The following is an 18,533-nucleotide window of genomic DNA, read 5'->3' as shown; positions in this document are numbered from 1 at the left end:
TTAGCGGGCGACAACTAGTATTAGAAATAAGTATCCTTTGTTAAACTATATCACCAAATCTAAACTGTACAATCCTTTTTGTGAACAAACCTTTTCTTTTTTCATATTAGTCGTTTCATATAATACTATTTAACATTACCAATTATTGTTGAAATATGTAGCGAAAGATGCTCTTGTCGGAGATATTCGAGAGTTTTTTTTTGCGTTTTAAAGCAACAAAGAACTGGTATATAACTGTACAATTTTGGACGCGCGACCGCCTTTCGGTCTATGTCACAGTTGAGTACGACCGTTTACATTTGCGTGCGTTTTATTTTAATTAGAACCATTTAAAAATGTTAAATACATGTTCTAATTATATGAAGTATGTTTGCGACAAAAAATGTAGATCTAACTATGACTTATTTTTAAATTAAATTATGATAAATAAATTATTTAATTAAGAAATACTTAGTAAATGGATCTTAAAAAAGATACCCTGCTCCTGGGAGGTAGCAAGGTTATGTGGGGTTTTACCCACTAAAACCTCTTAGGTGGCCATCCTCTAGTGCCACTGGCGTGCGCCAAGTTCTTTGGTGGAACTCCGCGTTGCGATAGTACCTGGTTATCTAGAATTCTACAAGATACAATCGAGATTGTCTTAAGGTGAATATACACTAGAGCATTTTCTCAAGCATTTCTATGTAATGTAACGATTTAACGAATGATATGATACAGGTAAAAGCATAGTTTCCAAAGCACGTCTGGTTCGTGAAAGGGTGATACACAACAACATATCATAGAGCGGCTCGTTGTTTTGTTACAAGTACATGCTCTAGTCTATACCCACCTTTAGTAGCTATCTTAATTTTTTCACCGAGTCATGAACACAACACATCGGGTTTATACTTATTCGATACTTAGTTCACATTACTTTGGCAGAAATGACTTGTATTTCACACTTATTGACTATCAGTCCGTTTAGCGTGTTTTTTAAAAGGTATAAAATATTAACACTATGATGTTAAAAAAAATTAATAGTTTTCCGTAACATTAAACTTGCATTCTAAAATCCATCAAACTTGTTTACTGGTTCATATCATGCGAGATTTATCTGCAATAATTGCAGTCACATTACCTTATCCGCTGCAATTACATGTTATCAAGTAATCACATCATATTTGTACAATATTTATTTTACGTTAGTTATGAATGACCCACTTATAATATACAAATATATATGGAAGAAGTACTATCTAATATATTATAAAATTCTCGTGTCACAGTTTTCGTTCCCGTACTCCTCCGAAACGGCTTGACCGATTCTCATGAAATTTTGTGAGCATATTCAGTAGGTCTGAGAATCGGCCAACATCTATTTTTCATAACCCCCCCCCCCCCATTTTTTAAATGCGCGCGGGCGGAGTCGCGGGCGACAGCTAGTATAATATAAAATAGCTAGCGCCCGCGACTCTGTTCTCGCGTGATTAAAAAAAACAGAATTAGCTTATGTGTTCTTCCAGACTATTCTCAACATCTGTGCCAAATTTAATCAAAATCCATTAAGCCGTTCCGGAGATACCTTCAAACAAACATCCTTCCACCTTAACTTTCGCATTTATAATATTAGGAAGATAGAATGTTGACGCAAAATGTTTTTTTTATCGAATGAGTAAGTAACTCGAAACTTTAGTTAATTAATCAAGCACTCAATTCGAAAGAAAATACTGTGACACCCTTGGATAAAATACTATTATGGATGGATGGATGTATGGATTGATAGATGAATCGACTCAACGGATCTCGATGAAATTTGGCACCATTTTGTAGATCATAGTCTGGAAGAACATATAAGCTACTTATTACCATTATTTCTAGTTCCGCGCAGACGGAATCGCGGGCGTAAACTAGTGCATACATAAATACGTATTCTGAAGTGTAAAAGATAAATTTAACCTTTCATGAAAGAAATGTAAAATATTTTTTTTCGTATTTCATATCGCAGCTCTAATCATTAAGATCTGCGTCAGTATGAGAATACTAGTTAACAGATATCCTCATTGTAGCAAGGCTAAGTCAGTCACGGAAACACTTAATTAAGTTCTAATTATATGCGTAACTTCAGTGACAAAATGCTACGTCATTCGACTATTTCATTGTAGAAGATTTGCTTTTACTCAGTTGAATGATAATTGAAATTATCATTGACATTTGGGGTTAATTTTGAAATGTTTAAAATTGTTGCAGTGTTAGTAAATTTAACATGTATTTTAAGAAAAAAATAATTAAAAACTGCAAAAAACGAAACGTTCAAATAGAAGGGCAATTTAATGTAAAAGGTCCTACTAAGGATCCTACTATTATTATAAATGCGAAAATTTAGATGTACCTATATTGATGGATAATTGTTAGAAGGTATCCGCAGAATGGTTCAACGGATCTCTGAAATTTAGCACATATGTAGAACATAGTGTGGACGAAGATAGAGGCTACTTATTAGCCGACTTCAAAAAGAAGGAGGTTATCAATTCGACTGTTTTTTTTTTATGTGTGTTATCTTAATACCGTGCGGACAGAGTCGAGAGCGACAGCTAGTATTTTATAGTAGTTAATAAAAATATTGAGCTTAATTTAAAAAAAAATGTAAAATATAGCTTTAAAAAGATTTTATTTTTTCCATTAAAAATAATTTTACTCGCTTACGTGTAATTACCAAAATTATTTTAATGCTTTTCCAAATAAAAGATAGTTTCAAGTTAAGCTTTGATTATTAAGCTAAGTAAGCTTCCAAGCGTTACGTCAGCTAAGTACTTGCTTTTATCGAAAAAAAAATGACAATGAAAACAGCAAGCGTATATTCCGGTCCGTTATTGTTTATAACGTTGAAGTGTCGAAGAAGACGGTCCTCTGAAGCGGTACGCGTTCCGATAATTCGAAATTTAAAAATGTTTTATTAAATTAAATTAATTTTGAATTTCTTCAACTTGCACTTAAACTAGAAACTATATGTGTGAAGTTTAGTAAGTTTTTAGGTGTTCTAAATAAGTGATAATGTTGGGAAAACATTCAAAGTTATTTTTTTTTATTTCTATCTGTGCTCTAATTGTTGCGATCGTGTTAGCTTCTTGGGGTTTCCCGAAAATTGTTAAGCGGCAAGTTCAAAAGGTATTTTATTCATTTATCTAACTATAATTTTTTTTAATTGCTTACTAGTTCAAAAATGTAAATTAATTTAAGGCTAATTAAAGTAAATTGGATAATGATAGTAATTTGGCGGAATGGGGACGCATAGGAAGGTGAAATATCCTCTTTCTGTGCGTCTCCTTCTCCAAACCTTGAAGGTAGGCAACGCATCTGCAATTGCGGATGTTTATGGGCAATGTTTGCCTCCCTATTTCGGAGAATCCGGGTGGCCGTTTGTTGGTTTGCCACCTATTGATATAAAAAAAAATCGCGTGATTTGGCACTGGCCGGAAAAAACTTCACTATTTTCTTTAGTTATCATTATCTCTGAATCAAATATCAAATTAATAGACATACATAGACATAAACAACTTAGTTAACATCATAAAAAAGTACATATTTTTGTATTCACAATTTATGTATATGATATTTATTTAACTAATTTATGTTACTATAATATTACAATGTATCTATATATATTTAATAGCTGTCGCTCGCGACACCGTCCGCGCGACATTAAAAAAAAAACTTAATCAGTAGACTATATGTTCTTCTAGACTATGTTCTACATCTGTACCAAATTTTATCCAGATCCGTTGAGCCGTTCTGTAGATACCTTCTAGAAAACATCCATCCATCTGAACTTTCGCATTTATAATAAAAGATTAAGTCTAATTTAAGTCTCTTTTATATAATCGAATGTTCTGAAACTTATCGGACAACTAATTAATTTGAATAATCAGTATTCATGTTTTATAGGTTGACAGTGGCACAAAGCAAGTATAAATCGTCTCACCGTGAGCTCATAGATTTATCTGTACCCAATGTTACAGTTTTTTTATTCCTTTAAACAATGTAGTAAGTGCAATTTTTAAACATCTCACGTCACTTCGTAATGTTATCTTTCATCGTTATCCTGCAAGTTCGTAATAAAGTATCTTTTTTATGCGACTTTGTGTACATTTTTAAATTATGTGAAGATTCAAATCTTATGTAATTCATTTAAAATATAAAGAATAATTATAATTTCCCACGCATATAAAATAAAATCAGTATAATTTTATTTTATTGTTTTTAAAAATAACGGAACGAGTGTAACAATGTTTTACTAATGGAAAGATGGTTTATCCAATATCCAAATAAAGCATAGTAAGGCCTCTCTTACACAAGTAAATCTTCGAAACTAGCATCGTATTCTTGCATCGCGAGTATCACGTTGAATCGTTGACGAGAGTTGTCTATTTGGTCAGTAGAGGCATAGCGACTACATGTCAACTGTATAGATTTGTGTCGCCATTTTGAAAACTACGGCGACTTTTTCGCGAGGATTTTGACAAACAGTAGGCGTAGCACGAATATTTTGACAATCGCCATCACATCGTTTGTGTATCGGGCGTAATGTACACCAAAAATCATATACTAATTTTTACTGAACTGATGATGATGATATAAAGGCGTTTGACACAAATATTCATGCTAGACCCACTGGTTGCCAGCGAACGACTTCGGCGACGAAAGAACAAAATGTGAGCGACGTGTCGAGCGATTAAAATCGCTGGGTTTGGAAAATTTATGTTGCCTTGTATACGAAGAGCCTAATATTTTTGGTATAAATCTGTTATACGAAATAGTTAAACGAAGATTAAAGGATCTAAAATTAGGCCTCCTGCACCACAAACATTTAGTAGTTAGTAAAATTAGTTTTTATTACAAGTTATTTGAAAATTTATTCGATCATAGGTACAAGAGTCTTTTGTAACATACATATGTTTTTGAGTAAGTTACAATGTTTATTTTAATTTATAATCACTACCTTATGACATGAAGTAGGTACAATCATTGTATTATTATAATATAATATTAAATCCAGTCTAGGTTAGTCCAGCAACATAAGATTCAGGTCGAGGTTGTGTTACTCCACAACGCTAGATAGACCTTAAGCATCGTTCACATGCGCTAAAAAACCTATAAGGAATCGAAAGGAAAATTTAATTAAGCTATTTAAAACCAGCAAGTCATTTGGGTAATATAAATCTCAATAGAATATAGGTGCATTGAATCTTTTCCGTGCGTTTGTCTTTTTTTATATAAGATCAAGTCATAAATAAACACATCGCTATCAACCGAACCCAAAAATCAATCTACAAGATGGATTATTATTTGGCGGTTTTATATTCTAAGTTGTGCCAAATGTTTTTAAATGATCAGGTTTTTCAAGTTAGATCAGCAAACGAATTAAAAATATTAATTGGAAATATGTTAGATAAGCAAAGGGTAACTTTAGTTATTAAAATTTTGTATTCTGATTGTAATATCTAATACTAGTATTTAACAATGGTAGACACCAGCACCAACAACATCCGTTTCACGAATGGTTCGGCTCGTCCGGTGAAATACCACGACCACACAGAAGACAAACGTGAAGTGGAAGTAATTCCGCATTTCGTCTAATGAGTGCGCGTTCCCGAGATCTAACTTTAGTCCTCTTTCCCTTCCCATCCTTTTCTTATAAGGAAATTAAAGGTTTGTTGGAGGGGAGGGCTCATAGGAAAGGAAAATATTCTCTATCAGCGTGTGTGACACCAGCACAAACAGCTAGTTTTCTTTCAACAGATACCATTTATCTTAATAATAGATGTAAAGTGATAATAAAATGTATTATTATAAATGAATACGGTAAAGTTATTCGTTTGTAAATAAGTAAATATTAATATTAAATCCGCAATGCAATAAGAATTACTTCTTGCGTAAGATAAGATTAGAACACTTTTGTTTACTTATAGTGTGTTTTCACTGCTCAAAAACTAGTACAAAAACATATTATTATTCCTCTCATAATGTTTGAATTAACAGAAATACAATGAAAATATTATGTTTGATAGTTTCAAATGTGGACTGAACCCAGCTTATGTTGGTAACGCATGGACAAATATACAAACATTGATTTTTTTTATATGGATTAAGATAATAATAACTCGTCAAAAGCTAGTTTAATAGTGACTTGTATTAATTCATTAATTAACCAGTTTTTTTACACCTTACTGATATGTATAATACACGCTATCGCACGCGACTCCGTCCGCGCAGAACAAAAAAACTAATAAGTAGTCTATGTGTTCTTCCAGACTATATTGGCATCGATGTAGCCAAATTTCATGAAGATCCGTTGGGCCGTTCTGGAGATACCTTCAAACAAACATCCATCCATCCATCCATCTAAACATTCGCGTTTCTAATATTAGTAAGATTGACAGTTACCCGCGACATCGTCCATGTGAAATTAAAAAAAATAGTAACAAAAATAGTCTTTGTCACACGGGGACAGTTTGGCTTCCCAACAGTCAAAGAATTTTTCAAATCTGTTCTGTCGTTTCGGAGCCTATTCAATGCATACAAACAAACATTAAAATCTTTCATCTTAATAATATTAGTAAAGACTTATGAGATCATTTGTGTTACAAAAACATGTTGAATAGTTCTTACAACTATTTTTTTAGCATTATATTGAATCTCTAACCTGTATTTGTTAAGGTGCCCAGACGACTTAGATATACGTAAAAAAATTAATACTTTGGAACCCGACATTTATGTACAAGTCGAAACATACTTACCTTGATTTAGTCCCACAAAGATAAATGTTTAAATACTTTTATTTGAGAACAAAAACACCAGCGAATGGACTTTTCATACAACCTAGGTGACAATCTTCATGTTTAATGCAGAATTAAGAATTCTGCCAAAGAGGTGGCATACTGGCCACCATGAGCTTTGCCTTTTGTATCAGTAAAATATAGGTGTAACAGTAGAAGAATGGCGCGGAAAGTGTGATAAAAACGGAATGTAGTAATTATTACAGTTTTATGGAATTGTAGTGTAAATATGTACAAGTATATAGTGTCAGAATAAGGATGTAACAACGGAATAAAAAGCATTTTTTGCTGCCGTACTAGTGTTTTCAATTTATACACTTCTAGAATATTATATTAATTAATTCTAACTTTTAATTTTGATTTCCTTCTTTTCTTTGTTATTCTTTTTTAGCTCTTTAGGAAGAAATCAAGGAATAATGTATTTTTTTAATTCCTTGTTATTTCTAGTTTATTAAATTAATGAAAAATATATGTAATACTGTGGGTTTATGAGAACTAAATCTCTCTATAAAACATATCATCCTTTCTGTCATTCACTTTAACATAACAAAAACAACTCTATGTTTGAAACGGTGATTCTGATCCTACGGTTAATCAAGTTACCGTAACTTGATAAATATCGCCGCTTTACAACTTGACCTTAAACTAATAACCTTAAGTAATACCCTGAATGCATAATATAAGGAACTAACAGTTTCGTCCTTTCGTTTCTATTGTCTTTCGAGATTACATTTTTAAAAATATACAATATTGTGATTTTTCAGAATGTCCAAATCGAAAATTCCTCGAAGATGTTCGAGAAATGGCGAAAGCTGCCGATGCCTCTCACATTTAAGGTGTATGTTTTTAACATTAGCAATCCAGAAGAGGTTATCGAAGGAGAAAAACCTCGCTTACAAGAAATCGGACCTTATGTATATAAGTAAGTTTATACAAATAATATAATTTCTCATGAAAATTTTAATAAGTTAATAATAATACGTAAATCCCTTACAATACCATCTGCTGAGGCTTAGTAAAAACAATTAGTATATCTGTAGATTCGATAGATGGCGTTACAAGTACTAAATTAAGTAACTTAATATGTTATTTATCTTTCCATAGAGAAAGCTCCAAAAATATTAATGTTTATATGTACATGTCTGTTGACATTGACGTTAAATATCAGATATCTAGTTAACCTTTTACCTTATACTGTAATAATTATAAAAAAACGGAAAATAAGCGTTATCGTTCCTAACAATACAAAGCCAGGAAAATTCAATAATGGCATTAACGTCAATTCATAATAGATTCTAAAATAGCTGCTGTTTTTTTTAAACCGATGCGTATCAAACAATTGGTACCAATTACGAAGCACTCGTAATTTTCCATATCGCGTTCTAAAATCTAAAATCAATTATAAATATGGTCAATTACTTAACGAGTACATAATATTAAATTACACGAATGTTATTGTCGCTTAGTTATATAAAAAGTTACTTTAATAAAGTTTGTTTTTAAATTAATTTTGATATACGGATATGAAAACGGTCATAATGGTGTTATTTTATTAGGATAGTAAGCGTAGAAAACGTTTGAAGCATGCTGAAAGTGTCAAAGTTCGAATTTCGCATAACTAGACAAAAAAGCAATATTTTCAGATCTTAATATTGAATACGAATGTGGAGAGATTCTTACTTTTTTGAAGAAAAAAAAAGAAATGATTGTGTACAAGGTGACATGCTTAAAAGAGAGGGAATACTGAAATGACGAACCATAGATCAATTCGGAACCCAAAAATCTTTTATTCTGACGTCACATAGAGTGAAGGACAGGGATATGATGTTTTTTTTTTGTTATTGTGTATGTTATGTTGTGATCACGACATGATAATAAAAATTCTAATAATATTTTAGGGAATACCGAGAGAAGACAGTACTGGGCTACGGCGAGAACGATACAATCAAGTACACGCTAAAGAAATCCTTCGTATTCGACGCGCAGGCTTCTGGCACGCTGAGCGAACATGACGAGCTCACTGTTATCAACCTTACTTATATGGTAAGTATAGTGCACTACAAATATTATGACGGCTCGCAATTTCGCTCCGAGACGCTGCGCTAAACACACGAGACGTGCGACGGAAGGACACAACCGTATTTACTCTTTCGTCCACCCATATCCCAACTAAATAGAAATGCGATCGCAACAAACTTTGAGCCGCTGTAATGTTTGAATATTGTTATATCTATCTGATTAAGACTTTTTCGTCAGATTTCTACAGTACATAGTACATTTCAACACGCAAGATTCAAAATTTTTAGTTCTCTCATTTTGTTATTCATACCAGATTAGAAGTGCTTGTTTTGAAAGAATTTTGACTTTTATTTAATTAAAAATAATGCTAGTCAGTATAAGCTAGTATCTATTTACGATAGATTAACTGTTGATTTCGTTTTCACGACAAACAAAAACAAATGTATATTGAATTGTAAAGACTTTTTTTAAAGTTAGTCTTGCAAAAAGTACGACATTGTCAAATTGTGTTTAGTTAATAAATTGTATTGTGTGCAGATGGAAATTTAGAATACTTTAGGTAATTGCGTAGACAAATATTATAAAGAAAAAAGATTGTATTATTTGTTTGTTTTTATCTCTCATAAAAAAAATTGAATAGGCTCCGAAACTACTGAACCGACTTGAAAAATTCTTTCACTTTTATTTGTTACTAGTTCTTACGAAGTCGCGGTCAACAGCTAGTCTATATATATAAAAGAAAGTCGTGTTAGTTACACTATTTATAACTCAAGAATGGCTGAATCGATTTGACTGAAAATTGGTGGGCAGGTAGCTTAGAACCAGGAAACGGACATAGGATAATTATTACCCCGTTTTCTATTTTTTTATTCCGCGCGGACGGAGTCGCGGGTAAAAGCTAGTATTATATAAAAACGTGTAGTTTATGTTTCGTGTGGTTATTACGTTGAATTTTTATATTTTATTACTTGTCTCCAAGGTATTCTTTTTACAACCTATATTCGATTTACGACCTATCACATACTGAATCTATGTTTAATATTAATTTATTTTATCCAAAGAATTCAATTTTTCTGTATACGTGGAAATTTATTATCCGTAATTTTACTGATCTTAGATCTAACCTTCATTCCTGACCTAAAGGTGACCTAAGTGGGAACTAAGAATAAATGCTTTGTTTATTAATATACATACTATATATTCTGCTTTTTTAAATACGTTTTTTATTATATTTAACAGTGATAGTGCAAAAGACTCTTGGTCACCTTTGTAGATTTATTAGGTCAGCCTACTTTTTATTTGCCTAGAATATAATACTTTTGCCTTCTTATGAAGTTGAGACTTTAAAGTATAAAATTACAAGAAACATGTTAGCAGAGAAACGACAATTCTTAAAATATTAACAGTCTTTACAGCATGATATGAAGATGAACTATTTGTTACAGCAGTAGTCGTCTTTAAGTGTTGAAGTATTGGATAATGGTCATTGATTGTTTGTTAAAAAAAAATTATCAGTCAATTTTTTTTTTTTTCAGGGTGTAATATTGACAGTGAATGGTATGATGCCAGCTATATTGGGCTCTGTCAACAAAGCTTTAGAAATATTCTTCGGTAATCTAACGGACCCGTTCATGCGAGTAAAAGTAAAGGACTTATTGTTCGATGGTATCTACCTCAACTGCGACGCAGATAATTCCGCTTTAAGTGAGTATAGATACATAGAAATAATTCGTTGTAAAAGCACGTGCGAGTTTATTTTAGTACGTGTAAATTGTAAAGGCATTGAACGTGTTACAAAACATATTCATAACTGGTAACACTCTTTAAGAATTCGTATATCGTTAAAATTGTTGACGACTGGAGAAGGCAAAGAATTCGGGCAATCAAGTCCATTGCATAAAATAATGATCATATATGGTTTGAATTAGATGGTGTTGCATACTTTAAATAAAAAACTACCAACTTCAATCTTTCTCTTACATTAATCCAGAGTATAAAGTGCTTTAACCTAGAATTAAAAGTTTTCAATCTAGAAGCTGTATCGATAAAAATTATTATTATATGCATGATGCTACTTTATACATGCACTTATAATATTCCACACAAAAAATATCTCACTAACCTTGAGACGAGTTCTGCTTTGGAGTCTCACGCATCAGCCAGGTTGATATTATTATAAATATTTGTAGATCGTCAGATTAAAATCTTTTACTTTATTCATGATACTTGTTTTGACAAAGACAATACAGATTACTTAAATTTATTTTTGCATAGAAAATATTTCACAAAACTATAAAAAAAACACCCTCTAGCGACTGAAGTATACAATTATGCATAATGCAATTCATATCGCTGAGAACCACACAGAGTGTAGAAACCAACTATAAGATATGGTCAATAAGAGAGATCGCGACCCTTAGGAATGGGGAAACGACACACACACATATATGTATATACAGCGACTGTACTAGTTAAATAAACCTGCGTTAAATTATTTAATAACTTAACTGATTCAGCCGCGTTTCGCGAAGTCGTATAAATAGGGCTCGTATAGTGACCGATTATCATAATAAATTTTGGTGAAGACATACGTTATAGTACCCGATGCTTGAGTTGGCACGTCGGGCATAAGAATTTTCTTTTTCACAACGTGCCAAATAAATGTAGGTTACTATGATATATTATGAATCAAGTATATAAATTCTTCCAGGTCTGGTCTGTGGAACATTACGCGCCAAGAGGCCATCTACAATGAAACTCGCGGACGACGGCAAGGGATATTATTTCTCGATGTTCGAACATGTAAGACAATATATTACTAAGACTTGAAACACATATGTGCATTATTTTCAGAACCACACATCTTAATATGCACATGGAAAATAACAGCTAATTTTATTTTTTTAAGATTTACTAACAATAAAAAAAACCGATTGACTGTGCCCCAGACACTCAAAGGAAATATACAAATTGAATTACACTTCACCCGTCAGCATCAATTCCAGCCTTTAAGTTACAAGAGGTTACAACGCAATTGACATAAAACATATTCGCATACGTTCCAAAAACCATTACCAATCTCAGTCAGTCGAAGTAAAAAGTAACGGTTATCTTTAGAAAACGACTCGAATCATAAAAAAAACAATTCATAGAAAAACCGTTGCTTTTTTTCAAAACGGATAGATATTTTACTACGAATGGATATTCTGTTAGGTACGTAGTACTCGAGTAGTCGTGGAGCCTTGACAAAAAGTGGGTTATTGTCAACACGAACCTGTTATTCTCGCGATGCAGATTCCATAGGGTCAATGAACGAAACACTTTACTCTTAACCAGTTATATTTAAAATCGTAAATTATTCTCAATTCGATAAATATACGCAAAAATAAGACTATAAAGGTTATTAATTGGCTCGCGATTCTTTTTATAGCCTTCTATCTTGTTAATAAATACTTCATAATCAGCTCACTATATGTCCCCACTGAGGGGCTCAGAGCCTACCCTAAGTTAGGGGTGACTAGGTCATAGTCAACCACAGCTCAGTGCGGGTTGACTTCACACATATCTTTGAATTTCTTCTCAGATATGTGCAGGTTACATCACTATGTTTTCCTTCATCGTAAGAACGTTGCATACATATGTAAATCGAAAAACAGATTGGTACATGGTGGGATTCGAACCGTGGATCTGCGGATTGCAAGTCAAGTGCTTAACTCCTGAGCCACCGACGCTATTAAATAAATACTTACTGAATTTTAATTATTTTTCCTACAAATTTTTTCTTTTCTTGTGTTTTTGGAAAGGAAATTCGTGCGATTTGATTCCAAAAATTCATTTCTATAATATTTTAAAATTCTGTATGCTGTAGCTAGTATTTTCCAGTCTTTTCTAAACTTTTATCTTAAATAATAAAATAAATGTATCGAGAAGAAACAGTGTTGAAATATTCTTTGCTCGATTCAGTTGCAAGAAATTACGTTCTGCGCAACTACCATCTTTGAACTATTCGCTTCATTTTCCATTTTCACTTCAATGCAATAAGTAATTGAAACATCTTCAAGCTATCGTAAAACTAGAAAACTGCAACAATACCCTTTTCTTAAATTCTTTTTATTAAATTCAGAGACTTTCTTAAATCAATTTTTTTTTTATTCTATGTCAAGTTTATAGGCAAACGCCTGAATTTAATTTTGCCAGAAGAGTCTGAATGGAATTTCTCAAATTTTGTCGTAGTTCAAGTTTCGAGCATAATTGAAATGGTTACAAAAAACATTAGTTAGTGTCAAATAATCTCCTGTGATTTTTCATTAAAATAAACATTTATAAATCTTATACTTCTTGTCACTTTCAGTGGAACAATACCCAACTGGGGCCATTCGATATGGTCCGTGGTACTGAGAACGTTTACGAGTTGGGTCACATTGTTTCGTACAAGGACAGGCGCACGATGAAAGAATGGGGCGACCCCTACTGCGGCATGATCAATGGATCCGACTCATCGATCTTTCCACCCATCGACGAAGACAACGTACCTCAAAAACTATACACTTACGATCCTGATATTTGTAGGTATGCAAAATTTACTATTTAAGAAAATTTGTTAAAAATTCAACAGGCGCAACACTCATATAAATATTTTTGCTTTAACATGTCCTATGTTAAAACCACAATTCCTTTAAGCGTTATTTATGTTTGATAATGGAAATGGTACTCGAAGAAGTTGTAGTCAATGAGCAGAAAAGGGATTAAAAAAGTTATTGCGCTATTTTATGCCTGCATTATTATTGTTACTGTTATTGGCGAACAGATTATGGAACATAGGGGTGGATGGTTGTTGCCAAAGTATTTTCTGCCAAGTGACGTCATCAAACGATACATAAAATAGTGTAACAGCGCGCCAAAACTATCACATATCGAATTTATAGCCCATAACTTTAACTATGTTAATTCTCTTAATATTTGTGGTGTAAATTATGCATTATATTTCCCATGATATCAATATGTTTAAAAACCTTTTTTTTACCTTTTTTACCTTACCTTACCTTGAAAGAAAGCAACTCAAATAAATGTTCAAAAAGATGTCTCCAAATAATATTAAGTAATTCATTGCTAGCAACTACTGTTAAATGAATGATCTAAATACTAGTGTAATTTATACCATTCCGCAGATCTTTGGCCGTGGACCTGATCGACAAACGGTCGATATTCAACATGAGCGCGTACTATTACGAGTTAACTGAAAAAGCACTCGCCTCAAAGAGTGTTAATCCTTCTAACAAATGCTTCTGTAGAAAGTAAGTTTTATATTTTTAGTACAATTAGAGAGTATGATTAAAAAAAGATATTTTCCCTACAATCCATCTCCCGACAAATTTACTTGGAAGGATCCAATACTTTCCTTTTTAGAAAATGGTGGGAAGAAATATAATTTGACCTGTGGCATGTAACAGATGAATTTACAATGTTTCGATTTGAATCTGAAATGTTTAAATTAATAACTTCCAGGAAAAATATACAATGATAAAAATACAAATATTTAAATATACAATTGTATTGTATTTTATTGCTTAATAATTATAAAGTATTTAAGAAAATACAACTTTGTTGAATAACAGTTAGTGATTAAATGGCAACACCTTACCTACTAAAGTAATTAATATGATGACATCTAAGATTCAAAGACAAAATCCACTCAAAGACAGTGATAAATGTATTGTTTTATAATATCCTTAGACTTGAAGCTCCATCAAAATGGCACCGAATGACAATAATTTGTAAAATTAATTAACTCGTTTATCAGTCAAAAAGACGGAGAGACGTCTTTCCTTGTTTAGTTTAGAGATATTCCTGTTCTAGATAAATTGAGATATAATGTAACTTTTTAAAATTGATCCACTGTGTTGCACGGAGACTTAATTTTTATTTTTTTGCTAACAGCTTAATAAAATTGAGGTTATAATAAAATAAATTACTAATTTCATTACTTAAAAGAGGTTTTTTAACAACGTATTTGACGAACAATGCAAACAATAGAAGTGCCTATTCTGAACATTGAGAACTACGATAATTACAGATTCGCTGCATTTAGTCGGAACTCGAGCCAGTTGATAAATTACATAATGCGCGGGTAGCAAAAATTTAAATTCACGAGCAATTCATTCAGATCCCGACAAATATAACAAAAGTATATTAAAAATTGTGACATAAACTTATTCCGCGTACTCTGCTTCGCCATTAAGTAAAATGAATAAGGTCGTGTCGGCGCGCACCAGATAGATAGAATAGAAATTGGCAATATTTAAATAAATGGTGCGTTAAACTTTATGTTTTCTAGTTTTATATTATTATACAGAATAAAACTGATGTTCGTGTAGGTTTAGCATTTAACTATTCTTCATTTAAGCCTATGACAAATGTTTATCTAGAAAATGCTAAAAATATTAAATCTATGTCCAACAAAAAAAAACTTTAAAAATTATTAATGTATCTCATAGACTCCGTAATTAGAATTCAGTAACTTAAAAAATTTTACATTGTAAATGACGACTTACTTAAAACAATTTAAAGAAGGACGAAAAAGCAATTTAAGCTTTCGTTTCCAAATTGCGTTACAATCATAAAAGAGAAACTTTTAACTGGTCATAAAATGTACGTAAAACAAAAAGTATAAAATTTTATATACGAAATATATATAATTACAAGTATATTGTAACGTAAAAAATCCAATAGGTTACCTATCCAATAGGTTTTACTATATTTTTAGATAATATTGGTAGGACCACCACTCTAAAGGTACGGTAAAAAATAAGTGCGGCGTTGAAATCTCAACCGAAGTATTAGTAGATATAAGGCCGTTACTGAATACAGACTTTGAAGAAAGAGAACACTCCCTTTAAGGACCTATGCCATGTTTATCCAAAGGAACTGGAGTGCCAGCCACGACGGTTGCCTGCTGATGGGCGTGCTGAACCTGATGCCGTGCCAGGGCGCGCCGGCCCTGCTCTCGCTACCGCACTTCTACCTGGCCTCGGAAGAAGTCCGGGAGTATATCTACTACGGCCTGTTCCCGGACAAGGAGAAGCACAAGAGCTTTATATACTTAGACCCGGTTAGTAATTACGTCATAATTTACCAGGACTATGTTCTTACAAAATAATATTTTTCTTTTGTTTTGATTGCAAATATTTGATTGTGATTTTTATTCGTTTGTGTTAAATACGATTGTGATTAGTTAGTCTTTTAATCATTTAAATGTCTAGTCTTTTAATCATTTAAATGATAGAAAAATATTGAATTACAGACTGAAATGCTGTTTGAACACTTTATCAAAGTATTGTAACTTTGTCCCAGAAACAATTCTTGAATCTTCACAAAGGATAACCCGAGCGACAATTTTACCCTCTTTTGTTACAAATAATGATTTCATATCATTTTCCTTTGTGATACAAATAATTGACTAAGTAACTTTGCATGGTAACAAAATCTTTATACGACATTTCTATGTCCTTTATATTAGTTTGCTAAAATGTGATAAATTAGATAACGTGAAATAAATAAACTTTATATTTAAACATACAACATATGTTCTGACGTAACTTGAACGAAAAACAGTTTCACGAAATACGTGCTTCGTTCATTACAGATTTTTATACAGTTTATTAATAGAGTCATTACTTTTCTGGGAAACCAGTAAGAAGTAGATTTAACTATTCTAGATTAGATTAGATTAGATATTGAAGACTACATTTTAAATTGATATTAAAAGCGGAATATAATAATGGCTAGTTTGCAGGAATATTCTTTATATTATGTATTTATCGAGGATTAATGATGATGATGATGATGGTGATGACAGGTGACAGGTGTGGTGATGAAAGGAGCGCAGCGGATCCAGTTCAACATAGAGTTACGCAACATGCCCAATCTCCCACAGCTGGCCAAAGTGCGCACCGGAATATTCCCACTGCTCTGGTTCGATGAGGTGAATATACTTCAAACAATTCGATTTAATGATTTCGGAATTCGGAAAACTCAACTCTATATTAATTCTATATTGATAAAATTATTGAAGTTATTCTCCTATTTTGCGTTAGCCAGAGAATTTTTGTTTCAAAAGGTCAATATTGCCGCAGCTTGCATTTTAATAATAGCAATTATTCATTACATTTTGCACACAAAAAGTAAACTCCGTTTTAATTATTATGTAAAATGGGCGAATCAATTCATATTAGCCGACAGCTGTACCCAGTGTATGGATTTCATTTAAATTCAATGGAAACCATTAAATCAAACGTGTAATCACGCCACATTCATCTCATTTTGCGCCTCTGAATAGAAATAGATACGTTTGTGAACATCCAAACTCGTATTGCAATTTAAATCGAATAGACACGACATAGAGTAACTTGCCAATAATAATTAATTAAACTCAATTTAACTTTACTAAATAAAATCAACGTCCAGAGATTCATGATATTAGCTTTTAACACTGATATTTTCTGTACATCTTTAAAACACAAATATAACTCAATCTTTTCTTCAAAACGTCTGATCAGTTTATCTTATATATAAAACTAGCTGTCACCCGCGACTCCGAAATGGGGGAGGGGGTTATGAAAAATATGCTCACATAATTTCATGAGAATCGGTCAAGCCGTTTCGGAAGAGTTCAAGTTCGAACCCCATGACACGAGATTATATATAAGATTCTCGTATTCATAACCCCCCCCCCCCATTTAGTTTTTTTTAACTTCGCGCGGACGGAGTCGCGGGCGACAGCTAGTCTTATATAATATATAAAATTCTCGTGTCACAATGTTATGTTAGTTACCGTACTCCTCCGAAACAGCTTGACCGATTGTTATGAAATTTTATATTCATATTCAATAGGTCTGAGGATCGGCTACTATCTATTTTTCATACCCCATATTTTTTTTAAAGCGCGTGGACGGAGTCGCGGGCGACAGCTAGTAAATATCTACAAACTGATTGTTTTAATTTATCCTTTCATTTGTAGGGCGCGGAAATAACTGAATCCATTCAAGAGGAGCTGAGACACTCGCATACGTTACTGGGGTACGTGGAGACGATGAGATGGGCATTACTGGTGATAGCTTTTGCAGCAGCTGTCATCTCCGGCATCGCGGTAGCTCGCTCCGGCGCTATCCCAGCCTGTCGCAGGAACAATAGTATTAACTTCATCACACGACCCTCAAAGCCTACAGCAATCAACAAACACTGATATTTAATAAAGCCTAGAAGACACAAAACATTGTTTTAATTGACATTTATACTTTGAAGAGTAAGTGGAAAGCTGTGTTAATTAATTTGTTTGTTAAAATTATTAGAAAACTTTAATTCCAATTGACTGAATCACTATTTCCCTTTAAGTAAAAATGCAATTAAAATAAAAACTCTCGTTTCAAAATCTCAAAGTACAATTATTATAATTGTTAGTTTAGGAAGAAATGTTAGTCTGGAAGAAACTCTTTGAAATTCTTGTTTTTGTGGTACAATGTTCAAGTTCAAGTGAAGTTTACGTAACTATAAATATTTAAGTATTTGTTAAATTGAACAAAATGTTATAAAACTAAGTAGAAACTGCAAAACAAAACTTCTAGAACAATATCAAGTACCAATATTTATTACTGTGGAGTATCACTTCGGAATTGTTTTCATTGTGTTATCTCTGTGAGGAAATGA

The 18,533-nt window shown here is 32.5% G+C and overlaps 1 protein-coding gene across 1 annotated transcript; it reads left to right on the top strand.

The window, feature by feature from the left end:
- Positions 1-2,874: 2,874 nt before the first annotated feature.
- Positions 2,875-18,161, top strand: LOC106720120 (sensory neuron membrane protein 2). The gene is made up of 10 exons (XM_045678113.1): positions 2,875-3,144; positions 7,577-7,734; positions 8,711-8,855; positions 10,367-10,535; positions 11,542-11,633; positions 13,183-13,400; positions 14,000-14,125; positions 15,753-15,939; positions 16,687-16,812; positions 17,848-18,161. The coding sequence occupies exons 1-10, from the start codon at positions 3,031-3,033 to the stop codon at positions 18,070-18,072; spliced, it is 1,560 nt and encodes a 519-aa protein (XP_045534069.1). The 5' UTR covers positions 2,875-3,030; the 3' UTR covers positions 18,073-18,161.
- The last annotated feature ends 372 nt before the right edge of the window (positions 18,162-18,533 follow it).

This window comes from Papilio machaon, chromosome 5 (genome assembly GCF_912999745.1).
Source record: "Papilio machaon chromosome 5, ilPapMach1.1, whole genome shotgun sequence".
Classification (NCBI taxonomy): Eukaryota; Metazoa; Arthropoda; class Insecta; order Lepidoptera; family Papilionidae; genus Papilio; species Papilio machaon.
The sequence above is the reverse complement of the archived record's forward strand: the minus strand, read 5'-3'. Positions and strand labels throughout refer to the sequence as shown.

Bases quoted from the DNA above. Each gene is read 5' to 3' on its own strand.
- LOC106720120 (XM_045678113.1), top strand. From the start codon at position 3,031: ATGTTGGGAAAACATTCAAAGTTATTTTTTTTTATTTCTATCTGTGCT. The intron at 11,634-13,182 runs GTAAGACAATAT...TGTCACTTTCAG, and splicing joins ATTTCTCGATGTTCGAACAT to TGGAACAATACCCAACTGGG. The intron at 13,401-13,999 runs GTATGCAAAATT...ACCATTCCGCAG, and splicing joins TACGATCCTGATATTTGTAG to ATCTTTGGCCGTGGACCTGA.